This window comes from Geotrypetes seraphini, chromosome 16 (genome assembly GCF_902459505.1).
Source record: "Geotrypetes seraphini chromosome 16, aGeoSer1.1, whole genome shotgun sequence".
NCBI lineage: Eukaryota > Metazoa > Chordata > Amphibia > Gymnophiona > Dermophiidae > Geotrypetes > Geotrypetes seraphini.
This window is the reverse complement of record NC_047099.1, coordinates 52,237,235-52,256,752: the sequence shown is the minus strand read 5'-3', so window position 1 is coordinate 52,256,752 and position 19,518 is coordinate 52,237,235. Positions and strand designations below refer to the sequence as shown.

General features: G+C 40.5%; 1 protein-coding gene across 2 annotated transcripts; it reads left to right on the top strand.

The window, feature by feature from the left end:
• Nucleotides 1-1,346: 1,346 nt before the first annotated feature.
• LOC117350149 (E3 ubiquitin-protein ligase TRIM39-like) lies at nt 1,347-18,298 on the top strand. 2 transcript variants are annotated; one of them, XM_033924197.1, is made up of 9 exons: nt 1,347-2,098; nt 2,785-2,880; nt 3,291-3,521; nt 9,349-9,371; nt 11,678-11,787; nt 14,426-14,446; nt 14,859-14,888; nt 15,421-15,455; nt 17,150-17,292. In XM_033924197.1, the coding sequence occupies exons 1-9, from the start codon at nt 1,565-1,567 to the stop codon at nt 17,156-17,158; spliced, it is 1,089 nt and encodes a 362-aa protein (XP_033780088.1). In that variant the 5' UTR covers nt 1,347-1,564; the 3' UTR covers nt 17,159-17,292. The 2 variants fall into 2 exon arrangements, with proteins under 2 accessions (XP_033780088.1, XP_033780087.1); XM_033924196.1 differs by lacking the exon at nt 15,421-15,455 and having other exon boundaries at nt 17,150-18,298.
• Nucleotides 18,299-19,518: the final 1,220 nt, after the last annotated feature.

Here is a 19,518-nt window from a genome sequence, read left to right as displayed (position 1 = left end):
CAGAGTTACAGGAGCTTCTGTAGCGGTGTTACAATACAGAGTTACAAAGAGCTTCTGCGAGGTGTTACAATACATGGTGTTCCGCCACTTATTTCTGTCAAATGGGATGATCAGTGACACTCAGAAAAGCACACAGACAATATAAAAGCATAAACAATAACCCTTTATTATACTTATATATATATAGATGAATATAAAAATAGAATAACTTCACCGTGATCCTGGGCAACACCATCCTTCACAATCGGGAATCCCTGAAATTGATAGGTGGGTGGACACGGGACTGTCCCTTGGTTGCAACAAAATGGATTCTAATGTTAGGGGCAGAGTCCCGTTCTTATATAGGGTGAAAACTGCTGAGTTCATAGTTCTGCAGTAACCAGCTTCCTTCACTACGACCCAGGCATGCAACACCCAGGTCACTGAGGTCAGGATAGCAGATAAGCAGGCTTGTTGCAGAAACCAGCTGTCTTCACTCGGACACCTGGTCAACCTGGTTTTATTGTCCTTTTGTTCCTTGTTTTGGCAGCACATCAGATAAGCAGACTTGAGGAGACATATCACGTAGTATGCTGAGTTTCAGTTACCCCCTGGCCATAGGCATAACACATGGGCTCTATACAGAGTTACAGGAGCTTCTGTAGCGGTGTTACAATACAGAGTTACAAAGAGCTTCTGCGAGGTGTTACAAAACATGGGCTCTATACAGAGTTACAGGAGCTTCTGTAGCGGTGTTACAATACAGAGTTATAAAGAGCTTCCATGAGGTGTTACAATACATGGGCTCTATACAGAGGGTCCATACCGGGGCTCCATCAGTGACATCACCCATCAGTGAGAATATGCTGCCTGCTTTTCCTGGGATAAATACCTCTATGTAGAACCGCTTTGAGTGTGGTTGTTAAACTAGAAAAAGCAGTATACAAGTCCCAATCCCTTTCCCCCTAATGCAGAATAAGACCATAAATTAGAAAGGAGTCAGAAGGAAATGTCTAAGGATGGCAGACTCCATAACCCCTGCAATACCAGTACATGAGAAAACAAATGTTTTTCGATCTGTAGGCCACAAAATACAAAAATAGAAAGATGCGCGTTTCCCAAAGCTGATTCATTCCAGTTCCCCAAAATATTAAAATGCGTTTTTTTTTATTTTCTATCTTTTTATTTTTTGTCTTGGCAATTTCTTTTCTAACTACTACCACTATTTATCATGTATGTAGCACTGAAAGGTGTACACAGTACTGTACATTAAATATGCAATAGATGGTCCCTTCCCAGAAGATCTTACAATCTAATTTGGACAGACAGACGGGGAGTTTCTTGCTGAGAGAATGATAGGATGGACATAAATACTTTTAATGTGAGTGGGAGTTAGGAGTTTACAGCAGCCTCACAAAAGTGGGATCCCTGATGTTTCTCCTAGTCTCATCCCTGATCTGCCTCTTCCTCCTTTCAACTCCCTGAGATCTCCTCTCCAAACCCCCAACCCAACCTTCTACACAGGAAACTCTTCCCAGGCCCCCTGGACCTCTGTCACTGGGAATGAAGGGAGGAACTGGGAAGAATGAGGCAGGGCAGACACCCAGCACTCTTCAGATCCTCCCCAGAGAGGCCCTGCCTTGTTTTCAAACTCACTGGTGGTTGGAAAATGAAACAGAAACTAAGTTCTTGCTTTTCATTTCCTGGAAGAATCATGGCTGTTGCAAACCCTGCTGAGAGTCTGAGAGAAGAAGCTTCTTGCTCTATCTGCCTGGATTATTTCACAGATCCAGTGTCTTTAGACTGTGGCCATAACTTCTGTCGCTCTTGTATCACTCAGAGCTGGCAGGGGATGGACACAAACTTCCCCTGTCCCCAGTGCAGGGAAACCTCTCAGCACAGGAACCTCAGAGCAAACAGGCAGCTAGCAAATATGACAGAAATGGTGAAAAAGCTTCCTCAGTGCACAAAAGAGGAGAATCTGTGCCAGGAGCATGAAGAGAGGCTGAAGCTGTTCTGTGAAGAGGATCAGAGAGCGATCTGCGTGGTGTGTGACAGATCCCGGGATCACAGATCTCACACCGTGATCCCCATAGAGGAGGCTGTGCAGGAATACAAGGTGGGGGGGGGGGTCAGTCTCTTTATTATGGCAGCGTGTCCTGGGGTCACAGATCCCACATAGCAGTTTCCATTAAGGAGGTGCAGGATTCATTTCCATGTATTGCAGACCTTTCTAATGGAAGATTTCCCTGTCCCTGGGAGGCTTAAAATCTAAAGCGTAGGGTACAGAATATTGGCCCAGGGGTAAATGCTGGGCATAGTTCCAGAAAGTCTGAGCAAAAATTGCTTACCAGGTAACTGCAAGGGGGAATATGGGCATAACTCATAGGATGTTAACATTTACAATTAGCACCTAAGAGCCCAGTATTCAGAGCCATGTACCTGGGTAAGAGAAGTTGGTACCTGGTGAAAAGGTGCTCAGCTGGCCACCTGGGACTATGGGAGAGGGCTACTGAGATCCCACCTCCGTGACTGCACAATTAGTGCTGGGGGAGTCTAGCAGCAGTCGGGGCTGTCCCGGGGGTTTACTCAGAAGCTGTGATATTTAGCCCATAACAAACTTTCCTAACTCTATCTGGCTGGGAGGCCGAATATCGCTGTTACCAGGTAACTTATAGAAGCTACAAAGAGCCCCGATATTCTGTGCCACCCCCAAATACTGACCCGTTCATACGCCATTCACTCATCTGAAACTGCTTATAATAATAATAGTCAAATTCTATCCAAAAATGTTAATATTTACAGGAAAAAATTATAATTCATCTGGAGCCTCTGAGAAAGCAGCTGGAAGATCTTCAGAAGTTTAAATCTGATGAAGAGGAGAGAGCAGAAGAGCTGAGGGTGGGTGTCTGCGTCTCCTTCTTAGCCAGTGTCTGAAGGGACTTTGATCCTCTCACTACATCAGTCCCTGAATCAGTAAGAGAAAAGGATGCAATAGGCAGATTCTGAATCTGTATATTTCTACCTAGTAGCCAGGGAAATGTCTTTAAAAAAATAATTTCCTGTTTAGTAAAAGGGAATTCTCACCTCTATATGTAATATAAATTAATCATTTCTTATCTGTAACATTTGATTGGCTCCTGAGAGCCCCAGAATACAGTTTTTTATTGCGGATCTTCTGGTGAGACAAACCTTAGCAGGACTCTGGTAACCAGAGAGATTTTTTATTCATGGTTGGATTTGAATCTAGAGCTTTGTGCAATATACAAACTCCAGTATACCTGACACTTTTATCTCTTTGTTTAATCCAGAGTGAGACAGAGATCCAGAGACAGAAAATTGAGTCTGAGTTTGAGGAGTTGTACCAGTTCCTGAATGAAATGAAGCAGATCCTTCTTTCAAAACTGGAGGACGAAGAGAAGATGATTCTCCAGAGAATGGATGAAAATGTGACCAGGCTAGAAAAGGAAATGGACTCCCTCAAACAGCTGATCTCCGAGATGGAGGACAAGAGTCAGCAGCCGGCCATTGAGCTACTGAAGGTGAGATTAATAAATAGATATCTGAGGAGGTTTCAGATCTGCCAGGAGGAATCGGGGTATAAGTATCCTTATGATTTCTAATGATATTTGGGCTTTTGCTATATATACGGTGTTATTGGAAGATTCTATACCGCTACTAATGATTGGGGAGTCAATTCTGAGCGGTTTGCATGAGCTTCAGTAAAGGTGTTACAACACATATAACATCGAAATAATATAAGAGAAAGATTAAGGCCCCCTTTTACTAAACCTATGAGCATCTGGAGCACCGCAGGGCATTCAGCGCGGCTCTCTGCACTTAAAACCGCTATCGTGGTTTAATAAAAGGTGGCATAAGTGACATTAATAGGATTTGAATCCTGGCTTATTTATTGGGATTTATTAACTGATTCTATGAAGAGATTCACCCAAGGCAGCGTAGAACAAGCACAATCAAAAGAAACATCTAAGTCCGTTTTGGCCTAAGTCACAAGTCGCCAACAGTCGGATATAGGAAAAGGTCCATTTTGGAAAATTACATCCAATTTTTTTTTTTCGAAATCATTTAACTGTACGTCCAGCCATCTGATCGTCCAGGCCGCTAAGTCGTCCATCCTTATAAACCATTTTCGACCAAAAATTCATCCAAGTCAAAACCGCCTAGAAAAAGACCTTTTGGGCGCGGGAGGGGGCCAGAAAAGTGATGGATTGGACACCCAGACATTACACCACAGTAGTGGGGTACCTTAAAGGGCACTGCTGTGAACTTCATAAAAAGGGTACCACATAAACATCTCGCTACAACTCCCTTATAGGTCATGGTGAGTTTCAAGTTTATTAAAATTTGATGGTTCGCCTATTAAAACTAAGCGAATTACATAATAAAAGCATTATAGTATAGAATAAAACAAGTTATTTTACATTAACAATTTTCAAAGTGCTACAACAAACTGACATTACAGACGGACTATGAAACATAAGGAAAGAACGTTAGGGGAAAAAAGTTACAAATTGTGGTTTCCTTAAGGGAAGAAAGGGGGATGGAGTGGGGAGGAACAAACGAGTAGGTTGGGGAAGATGTGTATGAAAGTGTTAATTGTTTACAAGTACTCCGAATAGTTGTACTAAAGGTTAAATGAGGATTTGAAGAGATAAGTTTTTAAATTAGTTTTAAATAAATTGAGGTCTTTGATGTTTCTGATATAAAGGGGGAGGGTATTCCAGATAAGAGGAGCCATAACTGAAAAGATGTCATGGCGTCTGGTTCCTATTATTTTCAGTGAGGGAACCATTAACAAACCCTGCGTGTTGGACCGAAGTGAACGTTTTGAAGTATGAGGGATTAAGAGCCGATCTATAAACTGTGGCTCGTTAGTATTTAAAGTTTTAAATACCAATAAAGCTATTTTATATGTTGTGCGTTGATTAATGGGCAACCAGTGAGATTCTATGAAATAGGGAGTTACGTGATCGTATTTTTTTCCATGGTGGATTATTTTGATGGCGATGTTTTGTATTATTTGTAATCGTCTTTGATCTTTTTGAGTGATGTTCATGAGAAGTGAGTTACAATAATCGAGTCTGGATATTATAAGGGAGTGTATTAAAATATTTAGAGATTTTGGTTCCAGATATTTTGACATAGAACGGATTAAGCGTAGACGATAGAAACAACTTTTGACTGTATTGTTGATGTGTTCTTGGTAAGAGAATTTGTTGTCGATTGTTACTCCTAGTATCTTAAGGGATGTGACGAGTTCGATTGCTGTGTTATCAATTGAGAAAGGCATAGATAGCGTTATGCCCTGTTTGAACGGAAAAAACAACGCCTTTGTTTTCTCTATGTTTAGCGCAAGTTTGTTCAGAGTAAGCCAGTTTTTAATTTTTTCTAATTTTTGATTAATTTGTATTATTTCATTGGAGTTTTCCGGGTTGACTGGATGAATCAGTTGGATATCATCAGCATAGGCGTACGTTGTGAATCCTATAGATTGACTAAGGCTAAGTAGTGGAGCTAAGAAGATATTAAACAGCAATGGAGATAAGATTGAACCTTGAGGGATTCCGTAATTCTGTGAGAATGATGTAGAGGATGAATTATTAAAGCGTACCGTTGAGGTCCGATCGGTTAGAAAGGAAGAGAACCATTGTAGTGCTGAGTTACTGACACCTATTGATTGCAGCCTTTCTAAAAGGAGGAAGTGATCTATGGTGTCGAAAGCCGCTGAGAGGTCTAGGGAGAAAAGGATGACTGAATTGTGATGGTCTAGATTGTAGATGATATTTGTTGTTAGTCCGATTAAAGAATATTCGGTATTGTGGTGTTTTCTAAAGCCCGTTTGGTTGGGGTGGAGTATGTTCGTGGAATGGACGAACTCTGCTAGCTGATTGAATATCACCTTCTCGGTGATTTTTGCTAAGAACGGTATGTTGGCAATAGGCCGATAGTTGGTTGGATCATCGGGACTGATTTTATGATCCTTTAATATGGGAAAAATTATAGCTGTTTTCCAGTCCTTAGGTATAGTCCCGGTAGAGAGACTTGTTTTGATAAGTGTTTGTATGAGAGGTCCAAAGCAGGAAAAATATTTCTTTAAGATTACTGGAGGGATAATCTCTGAAGGAGAGCTCTTAAGATTAGTTTTTAGAATGATAGATTTGATTTCTGTTAAGGTTGGCATTTTAAAATTGGAACATTTGGAGCAGGGAAGGTTATAGTTATTGTCTATTTCAGTGGGGGCAGTGGTTGGAGTGGTTGCAAATTTGGTACGTATTTTAGTAATTTTATTGCAGAACGTGTCTGCAAGAAGTTGAGCTGAGAGGTTTGAATTTTTATTTACTTGTTTTGAGGATGGATTGAAGGATTTTATAATAGAAAATAAAATGGATGAGTTTTTAGCTGTCTTAATTTTATTGGTGTAATAATTGCTTTTGGCTTCATTTATTTTGATTTTGTAATATTGGGAAAATTCTTTGAAAGATTTCAAATTGTTAACGGTTTTATTTTTGCGCCATTTTCTTTCCAAGGATCTAAGTTGCCTTTTAATAAGTGTTAATTCTGGAGTGTGCCAAGGGTTTTGGACTTTTTTGTTAGATATTGTTTTAGTGATGAGAGGAACTTCTTTATCAAGAAGATTGTGAATTGTATCATTCCATAAATTGAGTTGGTCTTCAAGAGGATCTGTCTCAAGGATTGGAGGCCTTGAGTGAAGGAATGAGGCAACTGACGATAGTTCTAATTTGGTGTAATCACGATATGTTATTTGTTTGGGTAAGAAAATAGGAGATATTCTCTTATTTACCATTAGATTAAATGAGATAAGGTGATGGTCAGACCAGGGGACTGAGGTATTGAGAATATTAGAGTAAGAGAGGAATTCCGTTTTAGCGACAAAAATCATGTCCAAGATATGGCCTGCCTGGTGTGAAGCCTCTTGAATAAGAGGTATGAAATTAAGAGCGTCTGTATAGGATAGGAGTTCCTTGGTGAGAGGATTGGTAAGTTCATCGAAATGAAAATTGAAATCTCCCAAAATAAAGGGATTTTCAGAAAAGGAACTAAAGTCAAAAATCAAGTTTTGTAGTAGATATAAGTTATTTTGCACGATTGGTGGAGGGATGTATAGTAAGAGTATGTCTATTTTTGGGTTAGTGTTAAGTTGAACCTGAAGAAATTCTATTTCTGCGTTTCCAGCAGAGTGGTCCATTGTTTTTAAGATGTCCTTTTGATAAATGATAGCGAGTCCCCCCCCTCTTCTTTTCTGACGATGATTAAATAAGAATGAATAGTTTACTGGGCAACAGTAGGACAAGTAAGCTTCTTCACCGTCAGTTAACCAGGTTTCTACTAAGCAGAGAATGTGGAAACCTTCTGCAAGGATTTTTTCTTTGACTAGATGATATTTTCCTTTGATAGCTCTGGTATTTATAAGTCCTATTTTTAGTTTGGATTGGTTTGGTATATTGGATTCTGGAGAGGCTAGTGTATGAAACTTGGGAATAGGAATAATATTTTTATTAATCGCGATCTGCTTCAAAGCAGTTGATGTTACTGGTGGATAACATATTTCAAGTGTGTTATTGGTTTTTTTCTTGGGGGGACGGAAGCCCCAGTGTGTTGGTATGTTGTTAGGTAGATTAAGGTCTTGGTTATTGGTATTGGGAGTTTGCATTAGCATAGTTAACAAGGCAGCAGAACCAAGAAAAAAGAAGAGTGAGAGAGGGTTTCTAAAAGGGGAGAGTTTCCTATAATTTGTGTGGTTAACATGAGTGGCAGCACCCTCAGGTTGCGCACGAAGGAGCGCACTAAGGAGCAGAACCTGCTCCTTAGGTGCGCTCCTTTGGCGCGCGCCTTCGGCACGCGCCTTTGCGGCATGCGCCGCAAGAGGTTTGGTTTTAAAGGCCATATACCGGGGTGATTGGGGGCGGAGTCCTCAGCGAGCCGCCGCTGCGCGGCGGCAGAAGATTAGGTGAGAGGCTGTAGAAGAAAATAAGACCAAATAAAAACAGTTGAAACTCAGTACTTAAACAATAAAACAATAAAATATTAAAATGCTGCTACAACACTGGTGAGACAAGGAGCCGCGTGCCTAAAACAGGTAGTGCTAGCGTGCGCCGCAAGAGGTTTGGTTTTAAAGGCCATATACCGGGGTGATTGGGGGCAGAAGATTAGGTGAGAGGCGGGGTGATTGGGGGCGGAGTCCTCAGCGAGCCGCCGCTGCACGGCGGCAGAAGATTAGGTGAGAGGCGGGGTGATTGGGGGCGGAGTCCTCAGCGAGCCGCCGCTGCACGGCGGCAGAAGATTAGGTGAGAGGCGGGGTGATTGGGGGCGGAGCCCCACCAAACACCCCTAGAACCTACTAGACCCACCTAACTACCACCCCAATAGCCCTTATGGCTGCAGGTGCCATTTATATGGCAGTACAAATGGGGTTTTGAGGTTTTTTTGGAGGGTGCACCATGAATGCAGTTATTAGAGTGGCTTATGGGCCTGGGTCCTCCTCTCCATGGTTCACTAACCCACCCCAAGACCACTTAAACCACCGCTGTGCAGGTCTAATAGGCTTTCCTATGCCAGGCTACCAGGTGCTGATGTTCTGGAGGCAGATATGTAAAGTTGTTATTATGATTTTTAAGGGGGGAGAGGTCAGTGATCACTTGGGCGGTATGTGGGGTCTGTACTTTGTCCTCTGGTCACTTTGGATACCTTCTTGTGACTGAGACCTGGTTTTAGATGGCCTAAGTCACAACGTCCAAGTTCCATCTTGGCAGTGTTGTAATACTTTCGGTTATACATGCAGTATGACTAAGTCTAGGACGGCCCACATCCCGCCATCGACACACCTCCGGAAATGCCCCTTTTAACTCTGGACGTACTGCAGCACTGTGAAGGCCTAAGTCGTTTTTAGATACGTCCAAAACCCGGTTTGAATATCGGCACTTGGTCGACTTATGATACTCATCGTCCAAGTGCCGATTTAGGACGGTTTTTAGACATATTTCTGTTTCGATTATGAGCTCCATAGTGTGGCAAGCTAGTCCTGGTGCAGAATGAGCGTGTGGTCAGTCACCCTATGTATTAAAGGCTTTCACCTGCTTCCTGAAGTAGAGCTTCTCAGCTGCCCCACCGTTCTTCTAAATTTATGCCTAGCCAAATCTCTAGCTGTCACTCCCAAGGCACACCAGTGTGTCCTAAAGCAGTGGTTGAAAATGACTGGTCAAATGAACTCCCTGCACCCTCCCCACCTACCTCCAAAATTCCTGATGCACTGTGATATACTATGGAATATTCTGAAGTATAAACGGAGAAATCTAACTAGGAATTTTTTCTGTCTCATTTCTCCTATAGGACGTGAAGGACGCCCTGAGCAGGTACCGTGACACCAACTTCTTCTGGGCTTCACAAACAGATCTGTCGATTCAAGCACAAATTCATCAGAACGATATTCTAAGAACTTTATAGATTCTGCCATGAATTCATTAGAGATCCAGTTCCCCCCCTTCTCCCTCAATAACTTTCTTACCAGTCAAGGGATGTGGTGCTGGGATCTCAATCCTAGTTCAAATGATTGCATACCTTTATCTCATTTCTTGTGATTTGAAAAATAGTTATTTATGAAATTTCAAATATCTTGTGACAGGTTTGATTAGAGAACATAAGATTTGCCGCTGCTGGATCAGACCAGTGGTCCATCGTGCCCAGCATTCGCTCACTTGGCGACCCTTAGGTCAAAGACCAATGCCCAATTTGAGTCTAGCCTTACCTGCATATGTTCTGTTCCAGTAGGAACTTATCCAACCTTTTCTTGAATCCCTGAAGAGTGTTTTCTCCTATAACAGCCTCTGGAAGAGCGTTCCAGATTTCTACCACTCTCTGGGTGAAGAAGAACTTCCTTATGTTTGTACGGAATCTTTTCCCTTTTAACTTTAACGAGTGGCTTCTTGTTCTCTTCACCTTGGAGAGGGTGAACAATCTCTCTTTCTCTACTAAGTCAATTCCCTTCAAAATCTTGAATTTTCGATCATGTCCCTTCTCAGTCTTCTCTTTTCAAGGGAGTAGAGAGGCCCAGTTTCTCTAGCCTCACACTTAAGTGTGGAAGACTCAACAGTTTATCAGACCATTAATCTTTCTCATGTTGACATCCTGCATTGGTACTCAAGATATGTCTGTATGTGTTTACAGTACTCTTCTCTCAGTCCGGCCCTCTTCTGTTGTTCCTAAGTACAGAAGAATAGCCAAACTGGATCAGACCAATGGTCCATCAAGCCCAGTTTCTTGTTTTCAGCTGTGGCCAATCCAGGTCCATCATATCTGGCAGAAACCCAGATAGTAGCAAAATTCCATGCTAGTGATCTCAGGGCCAGCAGTGGCTTCCCTCATTTCTGCCTCAATAACTATGGACCTTTCCTCCAGGAATCTGTCCAAACCTTACTTAAACCAAGCTACCGTAACTGCCATTACCACATTCTCTGGCAATGAGCTCCAGAACTTAACTATTTGTTGAATGAAACATATTTCCTCCTATATATTTTAAAAAATATTTCATATATAATTTCATTGTGTCTTCCCTGGACTTTGTACTTTTTGAAAGGACAGGAATTAATTACTGAGAGGAAAGGAGAATCAGGATGGGAAAATTAGTTGTTTCCTTCTTATTCTGCTATTCAAATCCAGATAGATTTCTACCTCTACCAGCAGCCCCCTGCCCCCAACACTAACCCCCCCCAGCCTGAACTCCCTTCCAGAGAGCTCCCCCAATCATTAGCGCCTTCCAATGTTACCCCCCTCCTCAGCATCGTCCATTTCAGTATTAACCCTATTCCAGCCAGAGGCCCTCCTCCCAAAACTTTAGCCTTTCCAGTCTCCCTATTAATCTTTTACACAGTGGCAAGAACGTGATCCTTCAATCCTATTCCTATGCTTTTTTTAACTTCAGAGGGTGTAATAGATGTCTTCATTTCAGCTAATTCATTTAGAAGAGTCTATAGCAGGGTTGTCAAAGTCCCTCCTCGAGGGCTGCAATTTAGTCAGGTTTTCAGAATTTCCCCAATGAATATGCATGAGATCTATTTGCATGCACTGCTTTCATTGTATGCTAATAGATCTCATGCATATTCATTGGGGAAATCCTGAAAATCCAACTGGATTGTGGCCCTCGAGGAGGGACTTTGACACCCCTGGTCTAGAGCCTCAATTTTTTACATTGTGGGACAGTTGTTGGAGGATGTGGTCAAAGCAGCTGAAATAGTGGGATGAGGTTTGGACAGATTCCTGGAGGAAAAGTCCATTAATAATTATTAGCAGGAAGCCAGAACTGGAAATGAATTATAAGAAAAATATATTTTTGGAATTTGCAGCTACCCCAGATTGGCCAGTGTCAGAGACAGGATTTGTTTGTTTATTCAGTTTTCTAAGGGAGCTCAGAATGGTTTACATGAATTTATTCAGGCACTCGAGCATTTTCCCGTCTCTCCCTGCAGGCTCACAATCTATTTAATAATGTACCTGGGGCAATGGAGGGATTACGGGACTTGCCCAGGGTCACAAGGAGCAGCATGGGCTATAGCTTAAACCATTACACCACTGGAGCTGGGTCCGACTCCTCAGGGCTTTTCTTATGTTCCTGTATCCAGGAGGAATGATGTCCGAATAATCCCACTGATTCTCTTACCCATAGATGTCAAAAGATGAAGTTTCCAGAACCAAAGGCTGCTTCTACTGACCTGGTAATGGGTTTCCTACTGAGCTATCCTCAGCAACTGCAGAAACTGGTCAAAGAATATAGAGGTAAAGAAGAAACACTCTGTCTCTTTTGGTTTTAGTAGATTATTAAACGATTAATAGGCACAGTGTGGATTGTATCGGGTACAGATGCAGAGTCTGTCTGTTTAGATGAGAGATCTCTTTTTTTTAAATTCTTTATTCATTTTTAAAACTTACAATAAGTGCAACAGCATATTACATCAATATATATTTAAATACATCACTTAATATCCTATTAAAATTTAATTCAGATCCCATAACCCTCCCACCCCTATATTCAATGACTTTCATCAAACATAAGAAGACATATAATAACCCCCCCTCCACATTATTTGCACTCATAAGAAAACCAAAATACCCCCCCACCCTGGATGTGCATCTGCTTGTAATCCTGAAAACATTCTCTCCCTTCAGACCCATTGTGCACAATATTTTCTTAAACACTGTCAGCCACGGGCTGAGTTTAATCCCAGATTTTCAGCATTAAATATCCAGGTTAAATGTTGCTGCTCCAGCACCCTCTGGTCATAGAAGCCAGCTGTGTGAGTGTTGAGCAAACTCCTTGACTGTGTCCAGGGAGAGAGAATTTCTGTTGGGTTTAGGACCCTCCACTGGTTATCCCTTTTCCAGTCCATCTCTCTACACTAAGAACATAACAACTGCCAACTAAATCAAACCCAAGTTCCATCAACTGGAAACTAAGGTAGTTGGTAGATCCTCCTGAAAATAGAGAGGTTCCATGCTATTTACCCCCACGGGAAAGAGTGACTTTCCTAAAGTTTATGGACTTTTCCTCCAAGAATTTGTCCAAACTTTTTTAAAACCCAGCTACATTAACATTGTCCAGTAATATTAAAAACCTTCTGTTTGAGGTTGCATTTATAAGAAGTTCTTAAAATGATTGTTTGCTTATCAGGCAGCCAGTTGGGATAAAGAGACATCTAATTTGTTTGTGCTGTTGCATTCGTAAATATACTTTAAATCAACTTTATTTATGAGGTTTCTAGGAAATTAATAGCGATAATGATTAATCTGTAATTCACTGATGTTATTCAGTCTCTTGCTTTAAAAACCGCTTCGATCGTAGAGGTTATGTGGTCTAGAAATGAAATGTAATGCAATGTTCCAGAGTAGAGAGTTGCACGGGGACAGAAATCAAGCCCGTCCCTGCCCATCCTCAGAAGAAAAAAAACCATCCTCGCCTGTCCCCACTGGAATCAAACCCATCCGTGCCCGTCGCTATAAACTTCAGAAGTAGTTATTTCATTTAATTAAGCTACTGAATTAAAGGCTCTGGTAGAGACCCATTTACAAATAAGCAGAGACACTTTATTAATTTGGAAATATTAATTGGGAAGAATACATACTTTGCAAATGGGTTTCTACCAGAGCCTCTAAAGTAAATATAAAATAGAAATACTCAGCTGATGAGGACCCCCAAGCTGTCAGCTGAGGACTTCATCTGAAGTTGGCCAGGGGTTCCTTTTGCCAAACACTTCTCTGTACCTTTCCAAATTCCACACAATATTCAAGGCATAGTCTCACCCTGAAATAATACAAAGGCATTATGGTATTCTCTGTTCTTTTCTTAACAATTTCTAACACTTTGTTTGCTATTTTGGCCACAGCAATACTGAGTAGTCTGTCTTCCCATTTATCCTTCCCCTCAGCTCTTATTCCCTAATATTTCACCTGCTTCTCAGCCCTTTGAAGTTTATTCCTTCCAGATCTTTATTTCTTTTTGTTTTGAGATGTGAACTCAAACCCAGCACTGGCCAAAAAGTCTCCTTTCTGGAACCGGCTAACTTAGCATCTCTGCTCTCTCCCTTTCCACCTCCAGCCCCACCAGAGACCATCAGTGTCCTTAAGTCCACTATTCCGCTGGCCACTGTCATCTCATCATCCTGTGTAGTTTAATGAGTATTTCATATTATCCATATAAATAAAATCAGATAACAGTAACATTTCAAGACTGGACAGATTTAGAAAACACCCAAGAGATTTTCAGGAGGGAATCTTTTATTGAGGTCTAGACTAGTAGATGAAGAATAACACAGCCTTGGGACGCTGACAAAATATAGAATCAGCCTAGATACAACTTGAGGGAGTGGACAGGGATTGCTGACCCAGTTATTTTCCATCATTTTTGGTAAATAGTTATTTAAGATTACGGTATTCTCTGGATTAGTGTTCTTTAGTGCAAGGCCTGGGGGATAATGGCAGCCCCTGGAGACCTCTGTCTTTCTGTTTTTTTTCTTTTCTGCTACTCTGAGAACAGAAAGGGGAAAGTGGGTGAGGGGGATGAACCACATGCTTGAAGGACAAGACATTTCTCAGTGGACATAAAGGGATGCATTTGGAAAATGCTCACAACTTTGAGGATACCCTGCAATGGAGTTTGAAGGTGGGCTGGAGGGAATGGATGTCACTGACATGTAGTGGTCAGCTGTGTTGTGACCTCACGTGGGAAACTATTTGGTGACTCTTCTTAAGCTCATTAGAATCCAAAGTCCAACTTAAAAATGAATGCAGACCGCTCTAGATCCTTAAAAATGTTATGTTTCCTTTGTAATAGAGGAAATGTCATCAGATCAGTGATAGATATTTTTTATAAACTAGAAACTAACATTTGTCTATTTCTTATTTTATCTTATCTATAAAGAATCAGAATTCAAAGACCTTGGTAAGTCCTACTCTTTTTTTTTTTTTCCAATTCTGTATTCATTTTTAAAAAACTTACAATAAGTGTGACAGCTTTTATAACATTTTAAACTCAGATACAAATGTTCTGTTAAAATCCATATCAGAATTTATCCCCCCTCCCCCCTAATCAATAACATTCTTTAAATTCAAGATAACCTACCATAAACCCCATTCCTATATACCTTATTTAATATTCAAATCAAAAAACCTTTCCCATCACCCCCCATCCTGGAAGTGCATTTTTAAGGGGAAAAATAATATTCAATCATTACAATATTTTGTTAATGACTCCCAAATCTCCTGAAATTAAGTCCTACTAAAAATTAAATACATATTTTTATTCTATGATTGTTTTAATTTTTCTTATTTCACATGTCTTTGTTTTATTTCAGATTGGTACATGGAATATGGCAGATATGCAGGTAACTAATTGTATGGACCATTCAGGTCTTTATCTGCCGTCATCTACTATGTTACCTAATTGTACACAGGGACTGACCTCCTCCAGAGCCGCCAAAGTAATAGCTGCAATACTCATAGAATTCCTATGAGCGTCTGAGCTGTTACCTCCGCGACTGATGCTAAAAACTCTAGTTTGGCCCCGAATTATCAACGTGACTTTCCCTCTGTAATTATTCCTCACTGTAATCTCATAATTCAGATACCTGGACCCCCTTAGTATTAACCGTCTAGAGCTGCATTGGTCTCTGCTGGTATTATGCAACACTTCCCATTAAAGTGATGCGTAATATCCCCAGATAATTGGGACGGTGGAATTTAATCAGGCAGAATGGGTAGAATTAAGGATTAGAAATAATTAATTTGAGGGGAAGGTAGAAATAAATCCAGGTCCCAATATCACTGCACAGTGAAAGTGCCATAGAAAGCTCAGGATGTGTTTTTTCTGTAATTGTTCTTCCATTTTGAGCTTTATATTCCATTGTTTCTTTGCAGTAAATGATCATAAAACAGTGTATCAATGGATAAAGGTGAAGTTGCTCTGAATTATACATTTAAGAATGTCCTTTCTAGGTGTTGCAGAGTCAGAGTCATTAAAAAGAAAACTGAGGAATAGGGGAGAGGGAGAGATATTGGTTTTGTTGCTGTTGATTATGAACTTGCAGCAGGATAGTTGTATTTCTGTGAATGGCTCAGGTGAAAAATCAAACGAGAAAAGTAAAATGGGAAGGAAAGAATAAGGTGGTGAAGATCAGGGTCTGTCTGTGCAGATGTGGCCTTCTACTGTGTGCCGAGAAGAAATAGTCCCTCAGAGCTGCTTTATTAGCTCTAAATATATCAAAAACAAAGGCCCTACTTTTCACCTCAAAACAGGGACTAAAATTATCAACCCCTTTTCTAATAGATGATATAACCATTGAACTAGTAACTTCGCTTAAAATATTAGGAGTAATCATCGACGATAAATTCTCTTATCAAGAACATGTCAGCAACTTAGTTAAATGCTGTTTCTATCGGCTACGCCAGATTCGTTCAATGTCCAAATATCTAGAACCGCAATCCTTAAATATTTTAATACACTCCCTTGTTATATCAAAACTTGACTATTGTAACTCACTCCTGCTAAATATCACTCAAAAGGAAAAAAAACGCCTACAAATAATCCAAAATATTGCAATTAAAATAATTCATAACGGAAAGAAATATGACCACGTAACACCTTTCTTAATAGAATCACACTGGCTGCCCATTAATCAACGAATTACATATAAAATAGCTTTATTAGTATTCAAAACATTAATTACCAACGAACCACTATTCATAGATCGTTTTCTAATTCCCCATTCTTCGAATCGCTCCCTGCGATCTGACACACAAGGGCTGCTCATGGGCCCTTCTTTAAAAATAATAGGGACCAGACGTCACGACATCTTTTCAGTCGTGGCCCCCCTTACTTGGAACTCTCTTCCTTTATATATTAGAAAAATTAAAGACCTCAATCTATTTAAAACCAATCTAAAAACCTTCCTCTTTAAAACCTCTTTTAATCTTTAAAAAATTTTTTATTTTTTTTTTTCCTCCTCTTTCATCTCTCCTCTGTATTCAATCAGTTCAAAACAGTTTTTTTTTTTTTGTTTTTTGTTTTTTTTTTAACTTTTCTAACCCCAACCCAAATGTCTTCCCCCCCCTCTAATCATTCTCCCTCTTCCCTTTGGGAAACAATACTTTGTAACTTTTATTCCCTTTTGTTCTTTCCAATTGTGTCTTAGTCTGTCCGTATTGTCTGTCGTATTATTTATCTTATTGTCTGTCGTTTTAACGTAGTACAAAATACATTTTAAATACCCCCTTTTTAATGTAGTACAATATATACTTTAATATTGTATGTTTTATGTTTCTTTTTTTTAATATGTTAATCGCTTAGATTGTTATAAGCGAACCATCAAATATAATTAAACTTGAAACTTGAACTTGAATATGATTGGATGCAAGGGGCCAATAGGGCTGTGAGTTACAGGCACGTATGAATACGCTCAGCCCAATGGGAACGCTGACAATCTGACATCCAATAGGATCAGGGGCTTTCTGAGGCGGCCAATAGCAGAGCTGCTGTTACAGAATTAGTGAGTGATTGAGAATCCAGCCAATAAGAATTGGAGTTGGGTATGTGGGGAGCCAATGAGAAGCATGTGCTGATGTTTATTAATGTGTCTCCTCTCTGCAGTGGACGTGACTCTGGATCCTGGAACTGCTCATCCTGAGCTCGTCCTGTCTGAGGACCGGAAAAGTGTCAGATGGGAAAACACAAGGCAGGATCTGCCGGACAATCCCGAGAGATTTGATACTGATCCCTATGTCCTGGGGTGTCAGGGCTTCACATCGGGGAGACACTACTGGGAAGTGGAGGTGGGAGATGGGTGCTTCTGGACATTGGGAGTGTGTAAAGAGTCCACCAGGAGGAAGTGGATGATCAGATGGTCACTTAAGGAGGGATACTGGGCATTGCGGAGGTTGGGTGATGAATACATAGCCTTCACCTGCCATGTGACTCGTCTTTCCCTAAGTGAGAGCCCCCGGGCAGTGGGGATTTTCTTGGACTATGAGGCAGGAAAGGTCTCGTTTTACAACGCAGACAATAGATCTCATCTCTTCACCTTCACCGACACCTTCACAGGGACCATCCGACCTTTTCTCTGGCTTTATTTTGGAGCACCTCTGAGAATCCGTTGAGTGCCAGCCTGGGACTGAGAGAATCTAATAACCGTCTACAAGAGACGTCGCTAGCATTTCGGATACAAGATTTCACTAACAAGCTCCATTGTTACCATTTTCCCTCAATTGATATCTCAGCCCACAAAAGCCCCCCCCCCCCCTTACATCCATCACTAGCCCCTTAGAAACTACGAGTGACCCTCGTCTGGAAAGGAAGGACAGAAGGAAAGAACTTCACCGCTTTGTGGTAAACATCTTCAGAGAGATTGCTGGCCCTGAAATACTAAAGTCTCAGGATTTCTTTCCTTCTGAACTTTTCCTGTATTGATCTAGTAGGATACAAAGAAATAATCAGACTTTCAAAGTTTTAGGTATAATAAAATACTTGTATAAATATTCTAAACAGGAAAATCTCCATCATTTACAGTGACAGAGATGGGATTAGAGCCAAGAGGGCTCGATGACATTGAGAGGGATAGAGATTGGACTACGTATTCTGAATTTATGAATACCATGAAAATTTACAGCTCTTATATATTAAGGACAATAGTATTTTATTTGAGACCTGGAAAACCTAGAAATTTATTAACAAATTAACAGATATTCCAATAGAGAAATCTACTTTTCAATCCTTATGGCTAAACTCCAAGATTCAAATAGGCGAATTTGGGATCTTCTGGAAGCAATGGATGCAGACAGGCATTCGTACATTAGATGATGTTTTATCAAATGGGAAAATGCTTGATTTTTCATGACTGCAACAATCATTCAGTATTTCAAAGTCTCAAAATTATAGGGGGTTGCAGTTGAATCAGGACATTCAGAGTGGGTTCCCTGATTGGCGAAACTTAAAAACTCATTATAGCTTGCAGATCCTATGCTTCCAGACAGATTTTTTAGGACATCAGGCCGCCCGGTGGTATTCTTGAATAGAAAACCAGAATCTAGTCATAGAGAAATTTGGAGCATCGAAATAAAGCATTATATTTCTGCGTCTCAGTGGCCACAAATTTGGACTTGGAGGATGAGATGTACAGCGTCAGCATCTATGAGACAAACCTGGTTTTTCTTGTTGCACAGATCTTTTTGGACCCCTGTTAGGTTACAAAAGTTAGACAGTTCTAAATCTAATAGACGCTGACACTGTCATCTAGACAGTGGGACACTGGACCATCTGTTCTATTGTCCTTTGATACTCAACTTTTGGAAGTCAATATGGGGACATATTAATTCCATTGACATATCAGGTAGTCATATGTGGAACATTATTGCATATTAAGCCCCCCCAGTACCCCTATAAATGCCAGCTTTTCCTAATTATGACCGGGATAGCCATGCAGGTGGTAACTCGTAATTGGAAAAATTATGATCGCCTCAATTTTCCTTTTTGGTGGGCAAATTTATGCTCAAGCTATAGGTATGAGAAAATGAATGCTGACATGTTGGGGCATAGCAATTTATTTAAACTGGTTTGGGGCCCGTTGACGTCTTTTATTACTTCATTATAGTTGTTTTTTGTCTTTAATTTTTGTTTATTTCCGCACACATCCAGGGAAGGGTGGGGGGGAGGCTATTTCTATCATAATTTTATCCCTTTGAGTATATACATCCGGGGTGGGTGGGATTACATTACTATTTTGAATAGGGAAAGGTTATTGAAAGAATCTTTGTATTTGTGTTTTTATTGATTAGTCATTGGCTGGGTGGGTGGAATAAAATGGTAGGATGAATATGCTTTTCTTGATTTATTATATATTTATATACTTCTGTTTGCACTGTTGATATTTGGAAAATCAATAAAGAATTATAAAAACAAAAATCTGGACCCTGAAGCACCACAACTTCTTAAATATAACCATATCCATCATAGTAACATAGTAA